The sequence below is a fragment of the Scyliorhinus torazame genome, chromosome 12 (genome assembly GCF_047496885.1).
Source record: "Scyliorhinus torazame isolate Kashiwa2021f chromosome 12, sScyTor2.1, whole genome shotgun sequence".
Classification (NCBI taxonomy): domain Eukaryota; kingdom Metazoa; phylum Chordata; class Chondrichthyes; order Carcharhiniformes; family Scyliorhinidae; genus Scyliorhinus; species Scyliorhinus torazame.
In genome coordinates this window covers 195,976,817-195,989,680 of record NC_092718.1, presented here as the reverse complement: position 1 = coordinate 195,989,680, position 12,864 = coordinate 195,976,817, and the positions used below count along the sequence as shown (strand labels likewise).

At 53.9% G+C, this 12,864-nt stretch overlaps 2 protein-coding genes across 2 annotated transcripts in view; one reads left to right on the top strand and one right to left on the bottom strand.

Annotated features, from left to right (window-relative positions):
* LOC140386845 (transmembrane and immunoglobulin domain-containing protein 1-like) overlaps window positions 1–12,120 on the bottom strand; it is a 36,540-nt gene extending 24,420 nt beyond the window's left edge. Inside the window, exon 1 of the mRNA XM_072469600.1 lies at window positions 11,931–12,120. Coding sequence (XP_072325701.1) covers window positions 11,931–12,009 — 79 coding nt within the window. The 5' untranslated portion in view covers window positions 12,010–12,120. The remainder of the gene's footprint in view (window positions 1–11,930) is intronic.
* Window positions 1–12,864, top strand: part of crybb1l3 (crystallin, beta B1, like 3) — a 117,449-nt gene that overhangs the window by 39,508 nt on the left and 65,077 nt on the right. The gene's annotated exons all lie outside the window — the stretch shown is intronic.

Genomic DNA, 12,864 nt, shown 5'->3' with positions numbered 1-12,864 from the left:
GCCGGGGATGAAGTCAGCAGCCGCTGGCGCTCCCACGCATGCGCGGACCCGTGTCGCCCGGCGAAGACCTTTCAGCCCCGGCTGGCATGGCGCCAAAGGCCTTTCCCGCCAGCCGGTGGAACGGAAACCACTCCGGCGCAGGTCTAGCCCCTCAAGGTGCGGGTTTGGCTCCTAAAGGTGCAGAGACTTCCGCACCTTTGGGGCGGCCCGACGACGGTGTGGTTCCCGCCACTCCATCACGCCGGGACCCCCCGTCCTGCCGGGTAGGGGAGAATCCCGCCCCTGATTTGTGCCTTTTAGATAGTAGACAAGCTTTGGCGAGTCAGGATGTGAGTTATGCCCCCCCCCAGAATATCAGCCTCTGATCCGATCTTGTAGCCACACTATTTATACTGTGGTCCAGATCAATTTCTGGTCACACTCAGGATGTCAAAACTGGGAAATTAAACAGTTGTAAAGCCACTGAATCTCTTTGTGGGGCGGAGTTCTCAGGTATCGGCGCGATGTCCGCCGACCAGCGCAAAAACGGCGCAAATCAGTCCGGCATGGTGCCGCCCCAAAGGTGCGGAATCCTCCACCCCTTGACCGGCCGAGTCCTAACCTTGAGGGGCTAGGCCCGCGCCGGACTGATTTCTGCCCCGCCAGCTGGCGGAAGTGCCCCGCCAGCTGGCGCGGAAATGACATTGCCAGGCGGCGCATCCGCGGGAGCGTTAGCAGCCGCTCACGGCATCCCCATGCATGCGCTGTGGAGGGAGTCTCTTCTGCCTCCGCCATGGTGGAGACCGTGGCGAAGGCGGAAGGAAAAGAGTGCCCCCACGGCACAGGCCCGCCCGCGGATTGGTGGGCCCCGATCGCGGGCCAGGCCACCGTGGGGGCACCCCCCGGGGCCAGATCGTCCTGCCCCCCCCCCCCCAGGACCCCGGAGCCCGCCCGCGCCTCCTTGTCCCGCCGATAAGAGAGGTGGTTTAATCCACGCCGGCGGGACAGGCATTCTAGCAGCGGGACTTCGGCCTATCCGGGCCGGAGAATCGCGGGGGGGGCCCGCCAACCGGCGCGGCGCGATTCCCGCCCCCGCCGAATCTCCGGTGCCGGAGAATTCGGCAACCGGCGGGGGCAGGATTCACGCCAGCCCCCGGCGATTCTCCGACCCGGCGGGGGGTCGGAGAATCTCGCCCCAGGTGCCAATGTCACTTGTTACTTATCAACCTAAGTCTGTATGTTGATCAAGTCTGGCTGCACATGGTAACAAACTGCTTCAGTAATGACGAATGGTGCTGAACATTGTGTAATCATCAGTGAACGTCTGACCTTATGATGAAGGGAAGGTTATTGATGATGCAGCTGAAGAGGGTGGGCCTAGGCCACTACCCTGAGGAACTCCAGAATTAAAATGATTGATCTCCAACAACCATATCCATCTTCTTTTGTGCTAGGTATGATTCCAACCAGTGGAGAGTTTTCCCCAGTTCCTATTGACTTCAACTTTGCCAGGGCTCCTTGATGCCAAACTCAGTGAAATGCTGCTTCGATGTCAAGGACAATCACTCTCACCTCGTATCTGGAAGTCAGCTCTTCTGTCCATGTTGGGAGCAAGGCTGTAATGAGCCGAGTGACTCTGGCAGAGCCCAAACTGAGCGTCAGTGAGAAGGTTATTGATGTGTAATTGTGACTTGACAGCCAAACTTTGACACCACCTTCCATCACTTTGCTGATGATTGAGAAGAGAGGAGGCTGATGAGGCGGTATAGGCCAGGTTGGATTTGTCCTGCCTTTTTGCGGGCAGGACATAACTGGATAATTTTTCACACATTGTTGCGTGGATGCCTGCAATGTAGCTGTTCTGGAACAGCTCAGCTAGGGGCCCAGCTACTTCTGGAGCACAAGTCTAATTAAATTACTCGTGACTTCCGGTTGCGGCTATGTGGAGCTAAGCCGCACATTCGGCGGCTCCCGCTAAAACGGACTTTTGGGCTCTTTTGAGGAGCCCCAACGGCAATTTTTTCGACAACCTCTAGTGTGGGAAGGCGAGCAAGGTCCCCCCCTCCATAGTATATGGATTGGACCAGGAGTGGAGCGGTCAAAAAGGCGTTTTTGGAGCAGCGAAAAGTGCGAGGGAGAAAAGACAAGATGGCGGCGGGCGGAGATCAAGCGGCATGGGTGCAGGAGCAGCAGGAGTTTCTCAAGCGCTGCTTTGAGGAGCTGAAGAAGGAGGTGCTGGCGCCAGTGCTGACGGCAATCGAGGGGTTAGTGGAGAGCCAGAAGGCCCAAGGGGCGGCGATCCAGGCGGTGCGGGAGAAAGCCTCGGAGAATGAGGATGAGATCTTGGGCCTGGCGGTGAAGGTGGAGGCGCACGAGGGGCTGCACAGGAGGTGGGCGGAAAGATTAGAGGACCTGGAGAACAGGTCGAGGAGGAAGAATCTTCGGATTCTGGGTCTCCCGGAAGGAGTGGAGGGGGCCGATGCTGGAGCATATGTGAACACGATGCTCAATTCGCTGATGGGTGTGGAGGCCTTTCCGCATCCCCTGGAGCTGAATGGGGCTCATTGGGTCCTGGCGAGGAGACCTAAGGCCAATGAGCCGCCACGGGCGGTGGTGGTGAGGTTTCACCGTCTCGTGGATAGAGAGTGCGTTTTGAGATGGGCCAAGAAGGAGCGGAGCAGCAGGTGGGAGAATGCGGAGATCCGAATCTACCAGGACTGGAGCACGGAGGTGGCAAAGAAGAGAGCTGGGTTTAATCGGGCAAAGTCTCCAGACGGAATTCGACCTGTTGACCACGGGGAAGGCAGAGGCACAGTGGAGGAAGGCACAAGGGGCGACGTACGAGTATGGGGAGAAGGCGAGTCGGATGCTGGCACATCAGCTCCGTAAGAGGATGGCAGAGAGGGAGATAGGTGGAGTCAAGGATAGCAGGGGAACTACGGTGCGGAGTGCGGTGAAAGTAAATGAGGCATTTAAGGACTTCTATGAGGAGCTGTACAGATCACAGCCCCCAGCGGGGGAAGAGGGGATGCAAAGGTTTCTTGATCAACACAGGTTCCCGAGAGTGGAAGAGCAGAAGGTGGCTGGTTTGGGGGGGCCAATCGGGTTGGAGGAGCTGGTTAAAGGACTGGGGAGCATGCAGGCGGGGAAGGCCCTGGGGCCAGATGGGTTCCCGGTTGAGTTTTACAGGAAGTATGCGGACCTGTTAACACCGTTGCTGGTGAGGACTTTCAATGAGGCAAGGGAGGGGGGGACCCTGCCCCCGACAATGTCCGGAGCGCTGATTTCTCTGATCCTGAAGCGGGACAAGGACCCACTGCAATGTGGGTCGTCTCGACCGATCTCGCTCCTCAACATGGACGCCATGCTGCTGGCAAAAGTGCTGGCCACGAGAATTGAGGACTGTGTCCCGGGGGTGATTCATGAGGACCAGACGGGATTTGTAAAGGGCACGTAGCTAAATACCAATGTGCGGAGGCTCCTAAATGTGATTATGATGCCATCGGTGGAGGGAGAGGCGGAGATAGTGGCAGCTATGGAAGCGGAGAAGGCCTTTGACCGGGTGGAGTGGGAGTATCTCTGGGAAGTGTTGCGGAGGTTTGGGTTTGGGGAGGGGTTTATTGGTTGGGTTAGGCTTCTCATGAATCGGCGGAGGTCGGAGTATTTTCGGCTGTATCGAGGGATGAGGCAGGGGTGCCCCCTGTCCCCCCTGTTTTTTGCATCAGCAATTGAGCCTTTGGCCATGGCATTAAGGGAGTACAGGAAATGGGGGGGGGTGGTCCGAGGGGGAGAGGAGCATCGGGTGTCGCTGTTTGCGGACGACCTGTTGCTGTATGTGGCAGATCCAGTGGAGGGGATGGCGGAGGTCATGCAGATCCTAAGGGAGTTTGGGGACTTCTCGGGCTGCAATCTCAATGTAGGGAAGAGTGAGCTCTTTGTGGTGCACCCGGGGAATCAGGGAAGAGGGATAGACGACCTACCGTTGAGGAGGGCGGAAAGGAGCTTTCGGTACTTGGGGATCCAGGTAGCTCGGAGCTGGGGGGCCCTGCACAAACTTAATTTGACGCAGTTGGTGGAGCAGATGGAGGAGGACTTCAAACGATGGGATGTGTTGCCACTCTCGCTAGCGGGCAGGGTGCAGTCGATTAAAATGACGGTCCTCCCGAGGTTTCTTTTCGTGTTCCAGTGCCTTCCTATTAGAATTACCAAGGCCTTTTTTAAGCGGGTAGGTAGGAGCATCATGGGCTTTGTGTGGGCAAACAAGACCCCGAGGGTAAGGAGGGGGTTTCTGGAGCGTAGTAGTGACAGGGAGGGCTGGCGTTGCCGAATCTGGAGCGCTATTATTGGGCAGCCAACGTGGGGATGATCCGTAAGTGGGTGATAGAGGGAGAGCGGGCGGCATGGAAGAGGCTGGAGATGGCGTCCTGCAAAGGAACGAGCCTGAGGGCGCTGGTGACGGCACCGCTGCCACTCTCGCCGACAAGGTACTCCATGAGTCCGGTAGTGGCGGAAACGCTAAAGATCTGGGGGCAGTGGAGACGACATAGGGGTGAGGTGGGAGCCTTGGTGTGGTCCCCGATCCGGGCGAACCACCGGTTCGTCCCAGGGAGGATGGATGAGGGGTTTCGGAGCTGGCATCGGGCAGGGATCAGAAGGATGGGGGACCTGTTTTTAGACGGGACGTTTGCGAGCCTCGGGCGCTGGAGGAGAAGTTCAGGTTACCCCTGGGAAATGCGTTCAGGTATATGCAAGTGAGGGCGTTTGTGAGGCGGCAGGTGAGGGAATTCCCATCGCTCCCGGCACAGCGGATCCAGGACAGGGTGCTTTCGGGTGTATGGGTAGGAGAGGGCAAGGTCTCGGCGATATATCAGGAGATGAAAGAAGAGGGGGAGGCTTTGGTGGAGGGGCTGAAGGGCAAGTGGGAGGAGGAGTTGGGGGAGGAGATTGAAGAGGGTCTGTGGGCGGATGCCCTGAGTAGGGTCAATTCCTCTTCCTCATGTGCCAGGCTCAGCCTGATACAGTTTAAGGTTGTTCACAGAGCGCATATGACGGGGGCGAGGCTGAGTAGGTTCTTTGGGGTGGAGGATAGATGTAGGAGGTGCTCGGGAAGCCCGGCGAATCACGTCCACATGTTCTGGTCGTGCCCGGCACTGGAAGGGTTCTGGAGGGGTTTCGCGAGGGCTATGTCCAAGGTGGTGAAAGTCCAGGTCAAACCAAGTTGGGGGCTGGCACTATTTGGGGTGGCGGACGAGCTGGGAGTGCAGGAGGCGAAAGAGGCCGGCATTCTGGCCTTTGCGTCCCTGGTAGCCCGGCGGAGGATCTTGCTATTATAGAAGGATGCGAAGACCCCCAGTGTGGAAGCCTAGATAAATGACATGGCAGGATTCATTAAGCTGGAGAGGATAAAGTTTGCCCTGTGAGGGTCTGCGCAGGGGTTCTTCAGGTGGTGACAACCGTTCCTTGACTATCTCGCGGAGCGCTAGAAGGAGCTCGGTCAGCAGCAGCAGCAACCCGGGGAGGGGGGGAGGGGGTGAGGGGGGGGGGGGGGGGGGGTGGTGAGGGGGGTATTTCTTTCGGGGGGGTGGGGGGATATTTGGGTGGGTGGGGGAGGTTTTTTTTCCCCAGGTAGTATTTGTACAAACATAGGGGAGGGTTAATATGTGTAGGAGAAACTCACTGTATGGGTTCTGTACTATGTTTGCTTGACATGTTTACGTTTTGTTTTGCTGTTTTATCTTTTTTCTTTTCTGTTGGGCGGGGGGGGGGGGGGGGGATGCTTAACTGGTTGAAAATTTTTGTTGGAAAAACTTTGAATAAACATATTTTTAAAAAAAAAGAGATGTAGCTGGTTTTGGACAGCACAGGGAGGGTTTTGAATTGGTGCTCCACTTAACTACCGAACAAAGATATGTAATTCGGAACACCTATTTTGAAGGGTGCAAACAAAAATATCAGGAGGAAGGATATGGGATTTAGAAAAATCAAATTTAAAATGTCAATAAATTGGAATGTAATATGACTGGCAAGTTTCAGAATTTGTCTACAAATTTCATGTCGCAAACTAGTAAATTTCAGTCATTGGACCATCAGAACGTGTAAAGGTCATTCAACCCCTCAAGCATGTTCCATCATTCAATTCAATCATGGCTGATCTGGATCTCAATTCCATTTAGCCACCTTTTATCGATATCCGTCAATTCCATTACCTAACAACAATCTGTCAATCGCAGTGTTGTTTACAGCATTCACAGTCTTTTAGAAGGAAGGAATTCTAGATTCCGATTAACAATTGAGTGAGAGTGTGTTTGCTGATTTCATTCCTGAATGGTTAGGTCTAATCTTTCGTTAAAATGTTCTGCATCCAGATCTTACGTTTGACAGATGTGGGGCGGGATTCTCCACTCCCGCGCCGGTTGGGAGAATCGCCTGGGTCGCCGAATTTTCCCGCGACGCCGGTCCGACGCCCTCCCACGATTCTCCCAAGTGGCGAGAACGGCCTCGTCGAGTTCCGCGCGGCGCAGGCCGGAGAATCGCCCGAGACACCCAAAATGGCGATTCTCCGGCACCCCTGCTATTCTCAGGCCCGGATGGGCCGAGCGGCCAGGCCAAAACGGCGGGTTCCCCCTCGGCGCCGTCCACACCTGGTCGCTGCCGGGAACAGCACGGGAACGCTGGGGGGGGGGGGGGGGGGGGCGGCCTGCGGGGGGTGGGTGGGGGTGGCGGGGGGATCCAGCACCGGGGGGGGGGCCTCAAATGGGGTCTGGCCCGCGATCGGTGCCCACCAATCGTCGGGCCGTCCTCTCTGAAGGAGGACCTCCTTTCTTCCGCAGCCCCGCAAGATCCGTCTGACATCTTCTTGCGGGGCGGACTCGGAGAGGACGGCAACCACGCATGCGCGGGTGACGCCAGTTATGCAGCGCCCTCCGCGTCATGTATGCGGCGCCTCCTTTACGTGGCGACAAGGCCTGGCCCATTATCGGGCCCTGAATCGGTTGGGATAGGGGCCGTTTCGCGCCGTCGTGAACCTCGACGGCGTTCACGACAGCGTGGGCACTTCAGCGCGGGAGTGGAGAATCCCGCCCGTGATGTCTGCCAATTTATTTCACACAAAATATAATTTCATTTGGGGCACAGGTTGATGAGTCACATTGGCAAATCATGGGACATTAATACCCAGTAATTAATTTGCTTGACTGTTTAATTCGGGAGGGTCAAAAATGCTCAGAATGTTGGAGAAAAAGTCTTTACTTGAAGCCAGATGATTATTTAGTACAATCTACAAGGCGAGGGAACGGAATCAAAGCATTTGGGCATTCAAAATGCAGCTGGAGTCCAGGCTGGCCGAGTATAGATGCTGGAAATATCAGTTTTATGGAGTGAATCGACTTTTTCATCGTTGAATTTTTCATATGCTCTCAGAAGTGAGTTGTTCTAGTCATTGTAAAAGTCATAGATTTCTAGGTGTTTCTTCAATATTCTGTTTATATCATAAAAATATCAACACATTTGTGCACAAGTAAATTTTGTGTTGCTAGTCTGTTAGCCAGAGATGTTTCTCAATGATGAGCAACCTGATCTGAAGTCATGAATTTGCTGTTATGTAGCATTGTTGCATAAAAATATACGAATCGCGCCAGGCCGCCCCGATGCCGGGACGTGATTCTCCGCAGAGCGGAAAATCGGCACCACTGGGGCCGGTGTGGTCAGTGCGGCGCCAGTCGGGGTATGCGCCGACTCTCCGGCCCGGGCTGGCACCGGCCCGCGGGCTGATTCTCCGGCCCACGTGGGCCGAGCAGCCGTCACCAAAAAGGCGATTCCCTCCAGCGCCATTTTAACATCCTGTGAGCTGGCGGGACCTCGGCGTTGAAGGGTCGGGGGGGGGCCTGTGGGGGGGGGATCCAACCCGGGGGGGGGGGGGGCCTCCGTAGTGGCCTGGCCCGCGATTGGGGCCCACCATTCGGTGAGCCGGCCTTTCTGTCGGGTGACATCCTTTTCTCCACGCCGGCTCCTGTAGCCCTGCGCCATTTAGAGTCGGGGCCGGCGGGGGGAAGAAGGCCACTGCGCATGCACTAGTTGGCGCCAGCCCAACTGTGCATGCGCGGACCCCATGGCGCCAGGTTCAGGCCGGGACCGGCAGCTGGAGCGACATGGGCCGCTCCAGGGCCGTGCTAGCCCCCTGTGGGCTGAAGAACGGGGTACCGGAACGGACACCGATGCCAGAGTAAAACATTCCCGTAACATGGTGCTGAGCCCAGAGAGGGTTAATGAAGTCTTCAGGGAGTTCTACGGGAGCTTATACGAGTCGTTATCCCCTGGGGAAGGGGAAGGGATGAGGCGGTTCACGGACCGGTTGAGGTTCCCAAGGGTGGAAGCAGAGCGGGTGCAGGGACTGGGGGCCCCGATTGGGTTGGAGGAGGTAGTCAGGGGACTGGCAGTCATGCAGACGGGCAAGGCCCCGGGCCCGGATAGCTTCCCCATAGAATTTTATAAGAAGTTCTCGGAACTGCTGAGCCCGCTCCTGATAAGAACCTTCAATGAGGCAAAGGAGAAAGGGACCCTCCCTCCGACAATGTCGCAGGCATTGATCTCACTTATCCTGAAGAAGGAGAAGGATCCACTTCAGTGTGGGTCCTACAGGCCGATATCGCTCCTGAACGTGGATGCCAAGCTGTTGGCATAAATTCTGGCCACCAGAATAGAGGACTGTGACCCGGGAGTGATTGGGGAGGACCAAACGGGTTTAGTTAAGGGCAGGTAGCTGAACACGAACGTGAGGAGGCTCCATTGAGCCATTGGCCATTGTGCTCAGGACTTTGGGGGATTGGAGGGGGCTGGTGCGCGGAGGGGGAGTGCACCGGGTCTCCCTCTACGCGGATGACCTGCTGTTGTATATTTCGGACCCGTTTGAGGGGATGGGGGAGGTCATGCGGATCCTGAGGGACTTTGGGAGCTTCTCGGGTTACAAATTAAACGTGGGGAAGAGTGAGCTGTTCGTGGTCCACGCTAGGGGCCAGGAGAAGAGACTGAGGGAGCTCCTGCTCAGGATAGTGGAGAGGAGCTTTCGGTACTTGGGGATACAAGTGGCCGGGAGCTGGGATGCCCTGCACAGGCTCAACTTAACCCGGCTCGTGGAGCAGATGGAGGGAGAGTTTAAAAGGTGGGATATGCTCCCGCTTTCCCTGGCGGGGCGGGTGCAGATTGTGAAGATGACGGTTCTCCCCAGGTTCCTCTTCGTGTTTCAGTGCCTCCCCATTTTCATCCCCAAGTCCTTCTTTCAGCGGGTGAATAGGATTGTTACGGGATTTGTGTGGGCGAATAAAACCCCGCGAGTCAAAAGGGTATTCTTGGAGCGTAGCCCGGGGGGGGGGGGGGCTGGCTCTGCCGAGCTTCTGCAGTTATTACTGGGCGGCCAATGTGGGGACGGTTGGAGGCGGTGTCATGTAGAGGCACCAGTCTAGGGGCACTTGTTACAGCACCGCTGCCGTTCTCGCCAGCGCGATACACCACTAGTCCAGTGGTGACGGCGGCACTGAGGATCTTTGGGCAGTGAAGGAGACACAGGGGAGAGGAGGGGGCCTCGGTGTGGACCCCGATACGGAATAACCGCAGATTTGCTCTGGGTAGGTTGGATGGGGGGGGTTCCAAGGCTGGTACAGGGCAGGTATTAGGAGGATGGGGGACCTGTTTATAGACGAGGTTTTCCCCAGCATACAGGCGCTGGAGAAGAGGTTCGGCCTGCCCCCGGGGAATGCATTCAGGTACCTTCAGGTTCGGGACTTCCCTAGAAAACAGGTGGGGACATTCCTGCGTCTGCCCCCACGTAGGATCCACGATAGGGTGGTGTCTGGCATCTGGGTAGGGGAGGGGAAGGTGTTGGACATATACCAGGAGCTGCAGGGGATGGAGGAAGCCTCAGTGGGGGAGTTGAAGGATAAGTGGGAGGAGGAGCTGGGTGAGGAGCTGGATGAGGGCCTGTGGGCCGATGCCCTGGGCAGGGTGAACTCCTCCTCATCATGTGCCAGGCTCAGATTAATCCAATTTAAGGTGGTGCATCGGGTGCATATAACGACGGCAAGAATGAGTAGGTTTTCTGGGGTGGAGGACAGGTGCCTGAGGTGTGCGGGGAGTCCGGCGAAGCATGCCCATATGTTTTGGGCATGCCCGGCACTTAAAGGATTCTGGCAGGGGTTTGCAAGGGTGATGTCTAGGGTTTTGGATACTCGGGTGAAGGCGAGCCCAGCGGTAGCGATATTTGGGGTGGCGGAGGATCCGGGAGTGCAGGAAGCGAAAGAGGCCGAGGTACTGGCCTTTGCCTCCCTGGTAGCCCGGAGACAGATTCTGTTAATGTGGAGGGACTCGAAGCCCCCGAGTGTGGAGACCTGGGTTAGCGACATGGCGCGGTTCCTCAGCCTGGAGCGAATAAAGTTCACCTTAAGAGGGTCCTTGATGGGGTTCTCCCGGCGGTGGCAACCTTTCCTTGACTTTCTAGGGGAGCAGTAAGTGTCAGCAGCAGTAGCATCCTGGGGGGGGAGGGGGGGGGTTCACGTGGGGGGGAGGGGCTGTTGATATAATGTGAGTTGGGCATGGAGACAAAACCCACCTTATTCGGTTTTTAAAAAGAAATTCTGTTGTGTAAGTAGTTTCATTGTAAGCTTTGGGCTGTTTATTGTTATTTTTTATTACTATCTGTATTTCTATTTTTGTTATGTAAAAATGCTCATTGGAAAAACTTTAATAAAACATTTATTTAAAAAAATAAAACACTCCCGTTTTTACGCCCGCCGGTGTCGGCACTTAGCCAGCCGATGGGAGAATCCCGCCCCAATGTATAATTTGTAAGCAACTAACGACATCACAGAATTAAAGAATCCCGAGAGTGCAGAAGGAGGCCATTCAGCTCCTCAAGTCTGCACCGACCCTCTGAAAAAGCATCCAGCCAAGGTCCATCCACCCGCAAACCGATAACCCCATCTAACCTTTGGACAGTAAGGGCAATTTAGCATGGCTAATCCACCTAACCTGCAGATCTTTGGGCTGTGGGAGGAGCCCGGAGCACCCGGAGGAAACTCACGCAGACACAGGAGAGAGTGCAAACTCCACACAGTCATCCAAGGCCGGAATCAAACCCTGGCGCTGTGAGACAGCAGTGCTAACCACTGTACCATAGTGCTGCCCTTATAAGTAGGCCATTCGGCCATTCGGCCCTCTGAAAGAGCACCCCACCTAGGCCCACTCCCTTGCCCTCTCCCCGTAACCCCACATAATTTGCTCATCCCTGGACACTAAGGGACAATTTTAGCATGGCTAAACCACCTAACCTGGACATCTTTGGACTGTGGGAAGAAACCGGAGCACCCAAAGGAAACCCACGCAGACACGGGAAGAACGTGCAAACTCCACACAGACAGTCACCCAAGGCTGGAATTGAACCGGGGTCCCTGGTGCTGTGAGGGAGCAGTGCTAACCACTGTGCCATCATGCCGTATCACTGTACTTATTGATTTTAATCAATAGTTTGGGGGAGAAGAAGTGATACAAATTCACAGTTTCAATAAACATATTAATCAAACTCTTGATAAGTCATTGAGTTACTGAAAGTGTACATTTGATACATGTCGACTTTTGAAAGGTGACTTTGTTGACATTCTACAAGCTAAAAGGAGTTTGTGCTTTCTTAACATATATTCAAACCAATAACAGAAGCAAAATTATTGTAATAAATTCTATTAATGTGATATGACTACGATACATTCAAAGCTTATATCGAGTTTAACATCAAGTTTAACACTGACTTCATCAAACTGTGCTGATAACGTTAATCCAAAATGTGATGAGCACCAAATGAACATATACCGAAATAAATAAAATGATTCAGCTGGTTCAGATGAGGTTAGGATATTTCCATTATACGTTCTGGTCAATTAAAACAAATTAATATATTGCATACATACCTGTGCATCCAGGAACAAAACACAATGGCACAATAAAACTTAGCCCCAAAATTAGATTCTCAAAAATACATGGAGCCATATTTCAGGGATAAATGAAGAATTAGTCAAATTCCTGAAGAAATTCCAAAGATGAACAAGGATCCCACAAAAAATAAGTGAATCTCTGAAGAATCACTTTAGTTGTTGAACTGACAGTTTTTCCTCAGCATATGTGCAGAGTAATATCTCAACAACACTGTACATTATGACATCAGAAATAGCCTTTAACAGCAAGATCTGATGCTTTCATCTTCAAAGTTAATAGATAATCCTGCAACATAAATGTTTATTGATCAATTTTTATAGCATCAGTAAAGTACATTTGAATTGCAAAGTTTTTATAAGTGAGAGTCAGTAAATGTTAACCATTGAGCAAGGTCATTAAGTTTACCTATAGTCAGACTAACCAAGGTTTTCAATGAGATATTGCAAAGACATATAGATGATTTGGAGTTGGGGACCAAGTGCAATGTGTTCAAGTTTGCAGACGACACTAAGATGAGTGGTGAAGGAAAAAGCATAGAGGATACTGGAAGTCTGCAGAGGGATTTGCATAGTTTGAGATGAAGATCGCTTACTGTCACAAGTAGGCTTCAAATGAGGTTACTGTGAAAAGCCCCTAGTCGCCACATTCCGGCACCTGTTCGGGAAGGCTGGTACGGGAATTGAATCGTGCTGCTGGCCTGCCTTGGTCTGCTTTAAAAGCCAGCTATTTAGCCCAGTGTGCTAAACCAGCCCCTGAATGGACTAGGGTCTGGCAGATGGAATACAATGTTGACAAATGTGAGGTTACCATTTTGGTAAGAATAACAGCAAAAAGGATTATGATTTAAATGATAAAATATTAAAACATGCTGCTGTGCAGAGGGACCTGGGTGTCCCAGTGCACGAGTCG